At 39.9% G+C, this 18113-nt stretch overlaps 1 protein-coding gene across 1 annotated transcript in view; it reads right to left on the bottom strand.

Moving 5' to 3' along the window:
* The window catches only part of LOC311240911 (serine/threonine-protein phosphatase 2A catalytic subunit beta isoform-like), a 46608-nt gene extending 30693 nt beyond the window's left edge, over window positions 1-15915 (bottom strand). The window contains exons 1-3 of the mRNA XM_084329523.1: window positions 15474-15915; window positions 13875-13913; window positions 11725-11895 (exon numbers count right to left, since the gene is read on the bottom strand). Of these exons, the coding sequence (XP_084185649.1) occupies window positions 11725-11895; window positions 13875-13913; window positions 15474-15575 (312 nt within the window). The 5' untranslated portion in view covers window positions 15576-15915. The remainder of the gene's footprint in view (window positions 1-11724; window positions 11896-13874; window positions 13914-15473) is intronic.
* Between the last annotated feature and the right edge of the window lie 2198 nt (window positions 15916-18113).

The raw sequence follows: 18113 nt of genomic DNA on the forward strand, positions 1-18113 counted from the left end.
CGGCGTTTATTGCGCCATACAAACCGGAAATGGATGTAGGAGATCGGCGTCAAATAATTGGGATCTTTCTCCTCCAGTCTCATCGGCGAACGGGAAGAGGACACCAACGTTATTTTCAGCCCGATTGTTTATTAATTTCACTGCAAACCATCTGATCAACGTATCAACCCATAGTAAATAAAGCCGTTACTGACGATCAAGGAATTATAAACGACCCCCCCCCGCTCTTTCCTTCACGCATGATTAAGCATAATGTATACCGATCATATACATTTGAATTTTTTACTATAGCTTGTATAGCAGGGCTCTACAGTGCAACGATATTGCTTGCATATGCCCCTAGAAATATGTGTGCGAACCGAAAAAATCAATTACTTGCACGGTGTGCGAGTGAAGATTACAGCCTCAATCATGCTTCCAACGGTCCAATCACAGTAGTGACGTGACTGGTTTAAAAAAAAAAAAGGGAAATTACCAATCGGAAGCTCTCATTTTCTCTTTTACTTCCTGAAAGTCCGCCATTGCGATATGCGAGCGTTTTCCGATACACAAGTTAATGTAACTTATTCTAGTCTTACCAATAGCAATAGATTTGAGAACACCTAGATTTATTGATAGCAATAGTAATATAACGTTAATGCAACAAAACGAATGCCTTGCTTTGTTAATCATAACATTGATGCAGTAGCGTATGTCGTTGTGTTGGCTGTAACTGACATGAGAATAGCAACACTGTGTACACATAAAAATTGCGATAATCGATTCTAACATTTTCAAATCAATGCAGTTGAATTTTCCCCTTAGGATCGATGCATTGCGATGCATTGTTACACCACCTACACCAAAGTCACTGGCCCACTGTGTATGTGTGTACAGCTAACTTGGCTAGCGTTATCAACAGCAGAGGTGGGCAATAGGGTCCAGCTGCAGCGCCGGACGGCCGGAGTGCAAGCGGTGTGACGTAATTGGCAGAATCGACTGTCAATCAATGGTCTACCTCAGTGGTTCCCAAAGTCGGGGTCGCGACCCAAAGGTGGGCCGCGAGCAGCCACGGGTGGGCCGCGAGATGATAAAAAAAAAAAAAATCTTTTTTTATTTAACAAAAAAAAAATTGTCAGGCCACTGAACTTAGAAGCAGGCCAGGACAGTGTTTCTAGTTGTATTCTAAAATTCTATTCTATTGTATTCTAAAATGTGACTATATGGTTTTATATTAACTTAATAAATAAACAAAAACGAAAAATCTACTTATTTCAACGAACATTTCAAACTAAATAACAGATTATGCACATAAAACGCTGAAAACAACCGAAGCAACAATAGTATTTTATTATTATCATTATTATTTTGCAACAAGTTAGCCCTCTCATAAATAGCACATATAAATTAATAACTAACTTGAACTAACTTAATAGGATTGAAGTGATATTTGGCTTAAAAAATCTGTCACCTGAAAAAAAAAAAGAAAAAAAAAAGCCTGACGATGTGCATTGAGCCGCAGCTCTCCGACGCCTTATTTTCTGGGTCCTGGCCTGAAAAGTTTGGGAACCCCTGGTCTACCTGACACGCAAACTCATAAACAATAGGGATGCCCCGATCACGTTTTTTGCCACCGATACCGATCACCGATCGTCGTGAGCCATATCGGCCGATACCGATCGTTTTTGATTAAAAGAAATTAAATTTTATTTTATATAATTTTTTTTTTTTTTTTATAAAATATATATATTATATAATTACATTTACATTTACATTTAGTCATTTAGCTGACGCTTTTATCCAAAGCGACTTACAAGTTCTGTACGACAAGCCATCAGGAAGGGCACAACTCTATCAGCTGAGTAACAATGTTCATCAAAGTGTTGAGTGCTACAGTGTAGGTTAGTTTATTAGGACAAGTGCATGACAGTACGGTTAGTTAGGGTTAGATTAGTTAATTAGACTTGTACTTGTATTATCTGCGAGACATCGCCACCACGCAACAAGCTCCACTGTCTGTGTGTACTCTAGTAGCCTCCAGCTACAGCCAGGATTCTCCGGAGCTGCAGCTGGACCTATACTCGAGTAGCCTCGAGCTACGGCCAGGATTCTCCGGCGCTGCACCTGGACCCTATTGGTATAACGTTACTTAACTGTGCTCAGCAAGCCCTCAGCTCGAATACGCATCGAATCAGTGTTATAAGACATTGATATCAGGAGCTATCTGTAGCTACTGCTAGCCGGATATATAACGTTAATACAACGCCTCAGTGAATTATTTAGTTCAATGGGACATTTCGTTTTAAACAGTGAACTAACTTGCGCTAACGTGAGCTAACAGCTAACAGGTATCATACCTACCTACTATACTTGCTAGAGCGTTTGTTGATGTCAGGAGCTATCGGTAGCTGGCCGGCTAGATACCGTTCCGTTAGACAATGCCTCATCATGTATTAAACTAAAAGTGAATAGTTGACTGGGTCATTTTGTAACGGTAGCTAAGCTAACGTTAGCTCAGGGAGACGCCGACACGCCGTCCTCCCGTGTCTCACTAGACTAGACCCGTGTTTACATGCGTGCGGGAGGGGCTGGACTCGAGAGCAGACGCCGCACCACCAGTGTCTGAGACAGAACTCAGCGACAGCTTGTGAGATCGGGTTTGACGATCGGTGAAAATAAAACATTATCACCGATCACCGATCGCATATTTATACTGAATATCGGCCGATAACGATCGGTGGCCGATCGATCGGGGCATCCCTAATAAACAATGTTTCTGTACTGGAGGTGTACAGTATTTCAATAGGCAACCCTGAAAGGATTATTTTTCTAGAAGAACAACACTAGCCAAACATAGGCATTGTATGCATAAAAGGGGCAAAAGCTAAAGTTAAGTGACTGTTACTTTTGTAGCAGTAGTTTGATTTGATAGTTTATTTGATAGGGACAGCACATGTTAATGAACATCAAGTACAAAATACAAAATGTAAACATGCAGGGTTGTAGCAAGAGCTAATTTACACCAGGAGACAGCAAAACTTTCAATAAATAAATAGCCTGCTTAGGGTAAAAGCATGGTGACAATCAACAAGAAAAACAAGAAACAAGTTACATAAACTAAATCAGATTAAAAATGATCACAGTTCTGGTTTGCCTTAAAGGAAAACTCCAACATTTTGGGAAATTCGCTTATTTAACATCTTCCCTGGAGTTAGACAAGAAGATACATACCTTTTTTGTCTCTGTGCATGCATTTAGCTTTGGGAACAGTCGCTCCGTTAGCGTAGCTTAGCTTCATCACTGGAAGTGGGGGGGGGGACAATAGCCTGACGTTCCCTTACAGTGTATACAGTCACCAAATACACTCCAAAACGTTCATGTAAACATGTTGTGACCTGTGTATTTAGGTGGTTGACGTGACATGGCCTTTTTGGAGTCCTTAGTGTCAAAGATAAGTAAATAATGAAAAGATATGAGAACATTTTGTTATATTGCACAGAACATTTAGTATTATATGAATGCACAGAGCATTTTTGCGAATATTGTTCCAGTTATTAAAAAATGTCAGCCAAATGAGTAAAAGCTCATATGGTGCGACTGTCCCACGAAAATTTTACAAAGTTTGATTTTGAATAAAAACAAGAAAATGTATGCATTTGTTATTTATTTAACTACATATTGACAACTCAGATGTCTACTTGTTAGTGTGATCTTCTAAAAGTCTAGGCATAATATTTTTAATGCTCCAGAAACAAAAAGATTTTGTCCCAAAATTGGATATCATATGGTGTGACACCATTTTCATATTTTTCAACAGGCAATTGTTTGGAAACCTTTGTGGTGGAGGGGTCCTTCATCTTTTCAGGAAGTAGGACAACATCTCTGAAAAGTCATTACAAGGTTAGAAGGTGAGTTAGCCCTCTTAGTTTTCTCAATATATAAAGGTATATTTTGGCACTTCCACTTTTAGACCTTTGACACTGTCTTTTGGTGTGATGCATTTTACGCAAAAATGCCAAAAATAAGATACTTTTTAGTCAATACTAAACTTAAATCTATATAGCCATGTGCCAATGAGCATGTTGTTAGCATGCTAGCATATAACCCCAATGCACAATGGTGTGCTAAGTTCATGAAACATCATATGGTGTGACACTTCATCATATGGTGTGGCAGGGTTTTCTCGTCACACCATATGATTCATGTGTCACACTATATGATATGAACTGCATTTAACTACATATATAATGCTATTTCATACATATTTTATAACTAATACCTACATATATAATGCTATTTCATACATATTTTATAACTAATACTTAAGTTTAATGAATATTTTGTCCTTTTAACACTTTGTCACTGTATTATAAACACGTTTTCTAAGGTATACCTACTTCCCTACTATTCCATTTCTCAAACTAAATCCACGTCTATCCACAAGATGTTGTAGTTGAAATATTTCCCTTTCACTTGTTTTTCAGTTTGAGACAGATTTCATAGAGGAATGGCAAGTACAGACAGAATACAGGGAGAGGCTAAATGGAGATCCTGTAAGGAGAGAGGATGTCCTGAGAAGAAGACGAGAAAAGTAAATTGAACCATTAAACGTATAAAATTAGGGATGCCCCGATCGATCTGCCACCGAACGTTATCGGCCGATAATCAGTATAAATATGCGATCGGTGATAATGCTTTATTTTCGCCGATCGTCAAAACCGATCTCACTCGCTGAGTTCTGTCTCAGACACCGGGTGGTGCGGCGTCTGCTCCTCCCTCCAGCCCCTCCCGCACGCATGTAAACACGGGTCTAGTCTAGTCTAGTGGGACAGGAGGACGGCGTCTCCCTGAGCTAACGTTAGCTACCGTTACAAAATGACCCAGTCAACTATTTACTTTTAGTTTAATACATGATGAGGCATTGTCTAACCCAACGGTATCTAGCCGGCTAGCTACTGATAGCTCCTGATATCAACAAATGCTCCAGCAATAGTCTAGTAGAGACGTGTATGATACCCGTTAGCTCACGTTAGCGCAAGTTAGTTCACTGTTCAAAACGAAATGTACCATTGAACTCAAATATACTAAATATTAACGTTATATATCCGGCTAGCAGTAGCTACAGATAGCTCCTGATATCAATGTCTTATAACACTGATTCGACGCGTATTCGAGCTGAGGGCATGTTGAATGTGATATGACCAAAGCACAGTAACGTTATACCAATAGGGCCCAGCTGCAGCGCAGGAGAATCCTGGCCGTAGCTCGAGGCTACTCGAGTATAGGGTCCAGCTGCAGCTCCGGAGAATCCTGGCCTTAGCTGGAGGCTACTCAAGTACACAAAGACAGTGGAGCTTGTTGCGTGGTGGCGATGTCTCGCAGATAATACAAGTACAAGTCTAATTATATAATATATATATTTTATAAAAAAAAAATATATATATATATATAAAATAATTATAATTTTTTTTTTATCAAAAACGATCGGTATCGGCCGATATGGCTCGGTGGCAAAAAACGTGATCGGGGCATCCCTATATAAAATATATTACTGTAGTTGTACAACATGTGCTATACACAGGTAGAAAAGCCCAGTATATCTAGAAATCTCATAGTATAAACACGCGTGCACGCACACACACACTTGGATGAAAAAGGTGAAGATTTGACATGGGGTCTGAGAAAACAGATTGCTACCAGCCAACTCAACTTGAGTTTGACCACAACAAAACCCCGTGCCGAGTAAAGTAGCTCTCCTGCTGAGGTGCCACCTGACCCATCAAGCAAAGGTCCCGTCATCATTCAAGTTCAGTCAGATCTCATTGACAAAGATGGTGATGATGATGATGATAAGTATGTCGAGGGGCTATTTGTAATAGTGAAGTATGGAGAAAGGCCATATGTGGGGCAGATAATGGAAATAGATGAGGTTGAGCTGAAGGTGAATTGTCTGGAGCAGCTTGGGAGGCAGAATGCTTTTGTGTGGCCAAGGAGGCCCGACTGCATTTTCTACCACCAAAAATAAATACTGAGTAAAATCACACAACCCCAGCAATGCAGTCGGTTTGCCATGCTTTCCAACTACGACTGGCTTCTGTTCAATCAGTACTGAGCCGGCAATACATAATTGAGGCTTGTTGTTCAGTCACTGTTCAACTAAATTGCCTTGAATTACAAAAGAAATAAATGTTCAATGATTTTTAGAATTGATAGGAAAATATTCAAATGACTGCACCTTGGAATTAATACAGTTGGACGATGTTTCTTCAGTTGTTCAGAACCCAAGTGCTATTAATGTCTTTTGTGAGACACTATTTTAAAACAGTTTTTCAAAATGATTCTACTGTTATGTTCGACTACATTTAATGTATGTCTTAAATAAAAAAAATTATTAAAAAGAAATTTCAATGATTATTACAATTGATTGTAACGGTTGGACGATTAATTCATATGTTTGTTCAGAACCCAAGTGCTATATGATGTAAAATACAAGTTATTCTTAATTTGAACCCATGATATAATTCATATGTTTTTGGTTGTTTGTTTTTGCATTACGGGTTGTTGTGTGGTGTGATTCATCATATGGCGTGACGGCATATAATTTGGTGTGACTTTCAGAATTATGAAATTATGAAGGCTTTTTGGTAAGAAATGTTAAAATCATCAATGGGACAGATAAATAACAGTGTAACCAAATATTTCTAGCATTTTGGTGTTTTTACAAGAAGGTTTGCCAAAATGAATTAGAAATACAGTCAAATTTAGTGCAATCGTCTTACCATGAGTTTTGATTAAGAAAAAATGTGCAAAATGTAACTAATTTGCACAAGGAAATGCTAGAAATGTGTATAGTAGTGATGAGGAATGCTGATAAATAGACATACATAATTAAAATACACCCCTTTTCAATTTTGTACAGAATAACTTTCATGTCACACCACATGACCATTGTACTCACTAGCACATTATACTAATGAAACGAAATGTATTACACGAAAAAAATCTACAATACCACACATATTTTTAGAAAGATAAGAGTCCGTAAAACAGAACTGAATGATTTCCATTACTCATATGCGATATATTTTAAAAAACACGAACCTAAACTAACTTTAGGTTAGTTGTAACGTTAGTTTAGGTTCGTGTTCATGTTAGATAATGTACAAAATAAACGTTTTCCGCTGCTATAAACGCTGCACTTTTATTTTGAAAACCCCAGAAAGGCAGTCATTATATTTGCTTTACTGACCGTCCTGTTCTGTGTTAGCTCCGGTTAGCTACGTGCAGTAGTTAGTATTATATTATCAATACCAGCCATTGGATTACTGTTTTCTAAATTGGGGAGGCTTTTAATCACAAGGTAAGAGGATTTTAAGTCATGGTATCCATAAACTTCAATCGGTTCGGATCCTTTGAATTAATGAGAATGTCCACAAACACGGCTTCACGTAGAAATAACTGGCTGCGCGCAGAGACGAGTGCTTAGGCAAAAATAGTTCAGAGTATATTTGCTTAGAAAACGTAATTGTCTAATTCAATTATTTTTTATTTCTCCACGTGGTAAATACACAGGTCACAACATGTTTACATGAACGTTTGAGTTGTATTTGGAGTGTATTTGGTGACTGTATACTGTAAGGGAACATCAGGCTATTGTCCCCCCCCACTTCCAGTGATGAAGCTAAGCTACGCTAACGGAGCGACTGTTCCCAAAGCTAAATGCACGCACAGAGACAAAAAAGGTATACATCTTCTTGACTAACTCCAGGGAAGATGTTAAATAAGCTAATTTCCCAAAATGTTGGAGTTTTCCTTTAAGATGCAGTTTAAGATGGGTCTTGAACATAGAGTATGTGGGGCACTCTCTAATCACAACTGGTAGGCTATTCCAGTAGTTACTAGGGCTGTCTTAAATGCTTCGAAGCTTCGTTCGATGGCACAAGCTTCGAACATAAAAAAAAAAAATCGAAGTTAAAAATAAATAAAAATTATATTTTTCAAAAAAAAAATCCAATTTTTAATTTTTTTCGGTTTGTGTGTGTGTGTGTGTGCGCGCATGCATATGGGGCCATTGGGTGGGGCCGGGGGACAAATAAACTAGAGGAAAGTAACCCAGCTCACCACTGCCCAAATTATATCATGACTATTGCCTGTTTGAAGGATATCATCCTCAAACACATATACACCACCTACACGCCTATTCTCAGTCCTTGCCCCACAATGGTGGAATGAACTACCCACCCCAGTTAGGACAGCCGAATCCCGTCCAATCTTTCGCCGTCGACTAAAGACGCACTTCAACCATTATCTGAAAATTAAAAAAAAAAAAAAATCTAACCCTAACTAACCTTACTGTGATGCACTTGTCCTAATAAACGAACCTACACTGTAACACGCAACACTTTGATGAATATTGTTACTCAGCTGATAGTTGTATCCTTCCTGATGACCTGTCGTACAGAACTTGTAAGTCGCTTTGGATAAAAGCGTCAGCTAAATGACTAAATGTAAATGCCTTGTAGAATTCCACACATAAGAAAGAAAGATACTGGGATGAATAAACAAAATAGGAAATAAAATGTAGAAATGCATGCAATACATAAATAAATATGAATCTCCATATATGAAATAGAACATTTAGATAAGGTGCTACTGAGATGTTTTGGTGAGTTCTTTGTTTTTTTGTGGAAGTAGCCCTTCTTAAAAATGCATGAACATTCACTGATAATTAGTCTGTAGTGGAGTCTACAAGATCTACATTGCCGGACCATGTAGAATCCGGACCTTGTAGACCAGGGGTCTCAAACTCACGGCCAATTGCGGCCCGAGGGATGATATTTTGCGGCCCCCTACTTGACGTCAATGTTTAGTGTTAATGCGGCCCGCCGAGTCGTTGCGCGAGAGTTGGACGTTTTATTTATTTAATCACTTGTAGGCTACCATAGCGCAGGCTCATGACAGCAACGTTATGTTAGTGACTTGGTTGAAACGTGATTCCGGAGTGATATCAAGTAAAGTTTAAGGAAAATATATCCTCGCTATCTCCTCTGACTGCGAGCAGTGCTCTGCATAAGCGGCTGGCTGCACTGACAACTGTCTGTCTGTGTACGGGTCTGGTCCAATCACATTCAGCATCCCGTCAGCGTTCCCCCCCTCACCCACAGTCTGCGAATCAGATGCAGAGTAGGGCAGGTCTTCACGGATTGCATGTCGTCTCTCTCTTTCAGTAATGTCAGAGCAGAGTTGACGGCGCATCTACAGTAAACTCGCTCCCAGTTTTATCTCTGTGAGATTAATCATAAATGTAGCTACTAGCCTAGTTTCGCCAGCAGAAAAATATGGCATTTTAAAAGATGGTCAGTAAAAGAAAAGTCGACTGCAATTCAAAGGTGAATGGACTGAAAAATATGCGTTCATCCCGAGTCCCAGCACCAAACCAATGTGACTATATGCCAAGAAACGGTAGCTCTTGTGAAGGGTAGCAATTTGAAAATAATGTATGACTGAGTGATGGAGACCATGTTTGAAGGCAAACAAAAGCAAATCCCCCTCAGATCGCACAGCAACCAGAATAACTGAAATACTGGCTGGTGATTTGATTAAACAGATTTGTGATAGAAAAAAAAATGCACAGTGCATTTCCATAGATGTGGATGAGTCCACTGACACCACTGAGAAGCCTATGTTCTGAAGAACCATTCATGTTCTGAAGAACTGTTCATGTTCTGAAATGTTATTGCTAAAGATTGAGAAGATTGGATCAGTTGTACTTTTTTTTTGAATACTTGAAACCCTTTTTTGTGGAATATTTGATGCGGCCCAGCCTCACCCAGACTCTACCTCCAGCGGCCCCCAGGTAAATTGAGTTTGAGACCCCTGTTGTAGACTGACATAATTCTGTGCATCGTTTAGTCTACACAGGCCATATTTCAAATAATCAAAATCTTACTTCATTCATCTTCAACATCTTAAAAATTCATCTCTTGATTTGGGGGATTGGTAGTTCCCATGAAATCTGAAGTTGTTCAAACGACAACAGCGATCCACCTTGAATTAAATCACACAGCCGAGTGAAACCTTGTTGGCTGCGTCAGTCACGAAAGGGGCTACTTAATTCATTAATCCAATCCACTTTATTTATAGAGCACATTTAAAAAGAACAAAGTTTACCAAAGTTCTGTACAAGTCCCACAACATAAGATAAAAAAAATTCAACGCTTCGAATTAAAATCGAAGCTCGGCCCCGAAGCTTCGATTGCCAAAAAAAGCTTCGAAGGTCAACCCTAGTAGTTACCACCTTTAACAGAGAACACAGTTTTAGCAAAGGTAGTATACCGAAAGGGCACCTTACAGTCCCCTCTACTGATGGCCCTGGTGGTAATGCCAGTGTCTCCTTTTTGTTCAATGTCACTGCCTTTCTTATTAGGCCTAGTTGTTGGCTACAACTTTGCCACAGTAGGCATTAATCACTTAATAGTTCAAATGTCTGTGTCCCATTCCCGTTTGCACACGCAGATACACACACAGTGGGCCAGTGACTTTGGTGGTATGTGCTATTGCACAGATGTGTGTCCCGTTCGCACATGCACGCACAGTACAAATATACATTTAAAAAATAAATAAAAAAAACTCTGTTACTTGAAATATTTTTGGGTGCTCTCCTAAATTTTCTCATTTAGAAAAGGTTAGCGTAGAGCCCTGTATAGGAAACAAACGCCAATCGATAATCTATCATATGCTTCAGGGCCTATAACTACTGTTTTTGGAATTACAGCCGAAAAGATTAAAAACATACTTATATTCTAGAAGGTATTAACACAACAATGTATGAATGAAAAAATATAACGTTCCCACATGCTGAACGATAGATAATCGATGTTGAATGGGCCATAGTAATGTCAATATAGCAATACAATTAAAAAAAGTTATAGCCCTGCAAAGAAGGTAAACATCTCCATAGGCTTTCAACGGTGGCAGACTGGGTATATTGATGGATATAACCCATGGCGCCCAATGTGTCAATATAATATGTCACATCGTAGCATTAATGTACATTAACATACAACTGTGCTTGTGGAAGGAATTAACCTGTTAAGTTGTGGTCCCTGCTGTCCTCATCATAAATCAATCAATACAGACCGTATTAATTAATGTTGTGTTTCTTTTTTAAATGTAGCCAAGAGTAAAGACCCTAACCCTATCAAAACAGCAGTCAAAGTGTATATTTTTTATCATCTCCCCCTTTATTCATTTGCTTAGATCTTTTGCACATTCGATCTCAAGAAGGTGCTGAATGAGCTCAGTGAGCTAAATTCCTCCAACCTCAATGTTAGCATGGTGCTATTCACCGTCAAAGATGCAAAAAAACTATTCTAATTTATATTCTTTGTGTCAGTACAATTTACTCAAGCATAGAAACAGACACAATATTTCTGACACTGGGAATACATTCCCTGGGGCCCATAGATGTCCCTAGATACCAAGAACATGCTAATTGACCTTGTAGAAGTGGAGCAATCTTCCATTTACTTGGGCATGTACGTTTAGACAGATTTCCTGAAAATATGGCTGCAGCTTAACAGGTTAACGTGATGAGTAGCATAACAATCTACAATTTACCACTGTCCACACATAACCACAAACACTCAATACAATGCCTAGAACATTGCAAGCCTATACATTGGACACATAAATGTCACACACAAATTGGATCCCCACCAAAAACACTTAAAAAACACACTGTACCTTTAATGTTACAAGGAGTGTGACAGTCTCCACAGAATAGTAGCCCCTGTCCACGTAATCTCCCATGAACAGGTAGTTGGTGTCTGGGGATTTCCCACCAATCTTGAACAGCTCCATGAGGTCGTGGAACTGTCCGTGCACGTCCCCGCACACCGTAACCGGGCATCTCACCTAGAGAATGGGTATGGACCAATGAATATAACTGTTATGACCGGGCATCTCACAGAAGGAATGGGTTACTAAAGTTACAATGTCTGCCAAAGGTGTTTTGATGAGCAACTTCGTGCCATAGTGTCAAGACAGTCTGTTGTATCCATTTAACAAGTAACCAAACATGCACTCTTGTCGTGAGAAACATTGATTTTCAATATTGTGGCAATATCGTATTGGGACCATTATGGCACAACAGATATATCATGACAACAATGTTATTGGCTAATGGTTGCCTAGTTTTTTACCAACCTGATATTATCATTGGATTATATCCACAGATATACTCAGGTACTGAAGATTATGATAAATCTACTAAATCTAATACCGAATTAAATTTATATAAAACCAAATGCAAAGAAATCAATCTTTTTTTTTAATCTACTTTTTCTCCCATTTTCTATTTTTCTCCCATGCCAATTTCGTATTGTCCAATTCTACCCTCCCCTGTCTCGAACGCTGTTAGGCCATGCCTCCCACTGGCCGGCTGCAATGTGGACGAAGCCTTGCATCACATGTCCCCTCCGGTACACGAGGCGGCAGCCGTCGCATCTTTTCACCTGCACAGCGCGATCTCTCAGCGGCGAGGGTCTGCGTGGGAGGGTCACGCCGCCCCCGTTGCTTCCTGATTCTGCTGCGCAGGCGCACCAACCGACCTGTAGGAGTCGCTGTCCACAACGTCTGATCCCCACCCACCAGCTTCCCACCCCTAACACTGCCAATTGTGTTAGTATGAACGACCAGCCAAGCTGGTAGCAATGCCAATCTCCTGCACTAGTGGCGAGCGCCTTGCCCACTGCGCCACTTAGCCGCTCCAAAGAAATCAATCTTTAAGAGCAACTGGTCATCACTTATTTCCTTTAATATCTAAACTTACTTACAAGGAAAGGACATCCAATGGATATAATATTGACAGATAGGGTAAGCCCACAGGTTCTTAGTAGGGGTGCATGTATTCCACCTTTTCACTGCCAAAAGCACTGATACATTCATAATCTGCCGTGATGCCATATGAGGTTTTTTTCAAGCCTCCAATTTGCCCAAAAATGACAACTTGTAGAGCACCTCTTCGGTGGTAATTCATTCACAGGCAGCTAAGCAGTCGAAAACATAGCTAGGAAGTTTAGATTTTAAATCCAGCCGGGATTTAAACAACTCTTGTAGGCGCACATAATGACGAGACAGTCATCATTCTATTGCTTGGCAACAAACGTTCTGATCTTTCCACGAATGCCAAGAACGCTGTGTTCAGCAATGTTTTAACTCTTTCCTGTCTGCGAGTACATCTCATTCTGAAATAATGTATGCTGTTTCCTTGTGTAATAGCAGCTTTATACGTTTCCCTTGGGTTCTTTGTTAAAAGTGTGTGGTGCTTAAGATTGGCTCTGAAAACCAAATTCTTTGTATCGACTTAAGTAGCTGCTAAAGCAGATGCAGGCAATATCATAGCATGGAAGAAGCTATCTGCAAGTTGCTTTTTGGGGCAGATTGGAGGCTCGAAAAAAGAAAATCATGATTTTGGTGCATGTTTATGCTGCCATCTTTGCCAGGTCTCCCTTGCACAGATGTCCTGAATGGAAACAGATGCATAGCAGCTAGCCTAGCGAACACCTCTCGTGGAGTTTAGCTAGGCTAACCACTACGCATATGCTTCTATTCATTGTGCTGTGCCAAGCTATCATACAGTCGGATAGCTTTCTACTGAAAGCACAGAGAGAAAAATGGTATCCATCTTCTTGTCCGACTCTGGAGAAGACAGTACTAAGCGCATTATTAATGTTGGCGAGTTTAAGCTAGTATGCTCGCCCCCTTCCTCCGAGGTGCTTAGAGCCTCCACTAACTACTCTCCTGGGGGAAAATGTGGCTGAACAGCCTAAATCTACTCATGGGGAACATCGTCTAGGCTAGTGCACATCCTGACAGCATCAGAAACCTCTCACCTCCTGTACGTTGGACTCCTTGGTCAAGATCTCCTTGGCCTAGAAAGGAGACACAAGATTCAAATTGTATCATTTCAAACAGTACCGTCACAGCACACAGCAAAATGTTAAATCTACAAAAAGTAAGAAACAAGTTGGGGGGGGGGGGGGGGGGGGGGAATAATATTGAACATTTATTAAAACAAGTGCAAATATGCAATAGCTGCAACCACAGATTTTTGTGGACCAACCAACCGACAGCGACCTATATAGCTGCTGGTCACAGCAATTTTTTTTTATAAAAATAAAGAAGTGAATGGAGTATATGGAGCGGTTGTGAGGAAAAAGCCTAAAAATGTGAGGACTGGGCTCAGGCTGGTTGTCAGATTTAATTAATTTGGAAAACAATTAAAAGGAACATGAAGACATTATGGGAAATGCACTTACTGTCTTCTCCAGAGTCAGATAAGATACCTATTTGTTCTGTGTGTTCATTAGAAAGCTATCCAGCTGCAAGCTAGCCTAGCTTAGCACAAATGAATAGAAGTGGATATGGTTCACTAGCCAAAAACACCTCTCCAGGAGTTTTAAGCTAGGCTAGTAGTCCGTATCCACTTATATTAATTTGTGCTAGCAAAGCAAAGCTAGCTTGCAGCCCAATAGGTTTCTACTGAATGCACAGAGAGGAAATTGGCATCTTATCTTCTTGTCTGACTCTGGTGAAGACGGTAAGCACATTTCCCATAATATTGGCATGTTGCTTTAATTATTCTGTGAGGGTAAGGTTTTTCAAGAAACTAAAAATCAGTGTTACACAGGGAAACCTTTATTGGCCCATTCTGATAGGCAACAGTGTTGAAAGTGTTTCCTTGCTTGTGTTACCTTCATCAAATAACAAATGACATCTTGTCACAAGGTTTAAAAATATCTTTGACCCTGTGCCTCATTGTGTTGCCTGCTGCTGTGGGTGTTGCCCTACATCGCACATTACACATTCATTTAGCCACATATAAGGGCTACTTTAGGCAGGGATGTGATTAGAAAATTGAACAAGTCAATGGATGGTTTCTAAGGAACAAATGCATCAGTATGCTTGATAAAAAAGTTATTTGCAAAATTCCCAATCTACACTACGAATACTATGTTATGGTGCAACAATGTTACATTTGAACTTATGACTAGCTACATTTTAACACGGAATTGGCAATGGCTCGTCTTCTTAATGTGATATACTGACCACCTCGTCATGATAAGAGATGTAAACAGCCCATTAAACCCCTGTTATCTAGGTAGAAAAACGGATGAGACTACTTTCTGGAATTTACTAGGGATTGTAAATGCATCGTCCTAAACCTTGGGAGAAAATGATAATGGAAAAACACCTAGTTTTACATTGTTTAGTTGTGTGCAATTAACAAGCGTTCATTTCCATATGTGTTCTTTCTAGTAGTAGTCGGCCAGCTCGTACTCAACATCAGAGACAATTATTCGCCGACCAGGATCAATGTAGCCGACCTCATTCATCCCAGTTATTAGTCTAGTCCACGATCACAATCTAGGCCACATTCAGACAATAGTCGATTTCATTCGGAAATAACTCGGTGACTTTGTTTAACTTACCTTTTCACAAAGTGTTCGGACTTGGTTTTCCGTTAACTGCTTACACTCGTTTAGCTGTTCGATCCATTGGTCTAATTCTTTAGTAAAAGTCTTGTCTTCCATGACAGCCGTGGTAGATTGTTAGCTAGCTGTTAGCTACCTACCGATCTGATGCAAACGACTGGGGTTGTTTCTGCGAGCCTAGCCCGGTTTAGCTGTTAGCCTGCCGTATTGTTAGCCCGATCTAGTCCCGCCAAACCGGTTCCCAAGTCAACGATAAGACCAACAAATAACAACGAGTGCAATTACTTTATATCATGATAGATATATTATCGAGGATTACTTATGTCCAAAACGAACAGTTAGTGCGGAGGGAGTCGATGGATCGAAATTCCCCGATGCGGCAGAATCGAGCGCGATCGAATGTAGCAGCGTCACACCGCCTAGCCGACCTGCTAAAAGAGCTAGCTACAATAACATACGGGGCCTTGACACACTCATTTCCGCCCACTCCAAGACACACATGTGTGCCATCTAGTGGGAAAAGATGGGGGGGGGGGGGGACAAAACTGTCATAATAAACGTTTTTATTTTTACTAGAATGGGTCACCTCACTCAGAAAAGATTGGGAAACCAGCAGGGGTGTAAAAAGTACCCAGAAATTATACTTAAGTGAAAGTATGGGTACCGTCTCAAAATCGGACTCAAGTAAAACTCAAAGTATCTGGCTAAAAACACACTTGAGTAAAAGTAAAAAAGTCCTACTTTTAAATGTACTTAAGTACTAAAAAGTAAAAGTATATATTTTTTTAAAGGGATAGACCACAGGGGTCTCAAACTCATTTCATCGTGGGCCAAGTTTTCATTTTAACTATACATTGCACCAGGTGAGTTAGTTGAAGAGGTGAGCCAATTAGTGAAATCATCAGCTGGTGTTTAGGCAAGGCTGGAATGAAACCAAGCATACACTCTGCCCACAATGGAATGTGTTCTGCGATAGACAATGCTGAAATGAAAGAACAGAGGACACTTTTTTTGCATTAAAATGATTGAATGCCATTCTCCATTGAAGGTAAACTAACATGGATGGCATTCACATCACAGCATGAATAATATATCACAATATTAAAAACAGAATGGTGTATCCTGAATAATATCACAATATTAACCACAGCATACTGGAGTACCCTGAATAATATCACAATATTAAAGGCAGAATACTGGAGTACCCTGAATAATATCACAATATTAAAGACAGAATTCTGGAGTACCCTGAATAATATCACAATATTAAAGACAGAATACTGGACTGGAGTACCCTGAATAATATCACAATATTAACCACAGCATAATGCTGATCTGACTGTCTATTCTTCTGATAGCAGGTGTTTAATCAAAGATCCCCGCTTTCTAGTGTTGCACAAGGAGCAATCAGCATGGGTATGGGCGAGTTTATTTTACATTGATGGGGATTTGATTGGCTGTTTACCTGCGGTTGCAGGATAAAAACGTTAATGTTAGTTCGGCCAGATAAACAATTAAAATATACTAATTAAAATGGTTGGACCTGTGAGATTTGTACTTTGTAGGTCTGCATTTTAAATGTAAGGAGTAAAAAGTATGTTTTTTTTCTCTGAAATGTAATGTAATAAAAGTACAAAGTATACAAACCTAATAATACTCGAGTAAAGTACAAATCCCCCAAAACAGTACTTAAGTATTGTAACAAAGTACAATTACTCAAGTACTTTACACCCCTGGAAACCAGAACCCATTTTTCTAACATATTTGCTCATCCTGAGTTATGAAAATAGACCCATGGGAACAGCAACTTGCAATGGGCCTGGTCTACAAGATACACTACGCGACCAAGGTACCCATGTACATGTCAAAATACTTCCCAAAGGTCAGTGAATACCACAACACCAGAGGGAGCTCCACAAATCATGTGAAACCCAGATTCGGCTCAAACAAGGGACTAAACACGTTTCGCAATTATGCCACATCATTGTGGAACGCCCTACCCAAAGCTGTAAAGGAATGTGAATCACCACCCACTTTCAAAAACACTCTCAAAGAACACCTACGGGAGACTGCAATTCGAAACTGGCCCCTACAAATGTCCTAACCCAATTGTGCAGTAAATGACCAAGTATGGCTTTGTCAGTATTCCAATGTACAGTGTACAGTGTACCCCCCCCCCTACCAACCCCCCCCCCCCCCCCCACCTCCAATGTACAGCCCCCACCCACCCAACCCCCTCCAATGTACAGTTTCTACGTCAAATGTATATACACTCTTTTTCTGGACACTTTTTGTATCACAAACAGTACTGTATTTGCAAATCTGATATGTCATATATTTATAGATGTAGCAGTACTGTCTATCTGTATGTCATGTATGTCATATATGTTATGATGAATTGAAAATGGGGGACCCTGATGTAAACAAGACGAAAGTCTTTCTCTGGTCTGCATCCCCTTAACAATTGTATGTATTGAGCTGTACTGTACTGTACCCATTCTGCAATCTGTTAATAAACTTTTCAATCAATCAATCAAACTGCAATATCCCATGTGTCTGCTAATACCATTTTGTCCCACTACCCCACCGAGCATTTAGTTCAGGGCTCTATATGTTCACAATTATAAAGACCTCAGC

The sequence above is a fragment of the Notolepis coatsorum genome (assembly GCF_963971535.1).
Source record: "Notolepis coatsorum genome assembly, chromosome: 1".
NCBI lineage: Eukaryota > Metazoa > Chordata > Actinopteri > Aulopiformes > Paralepididae > Notolepis > Notolepis coatsorum.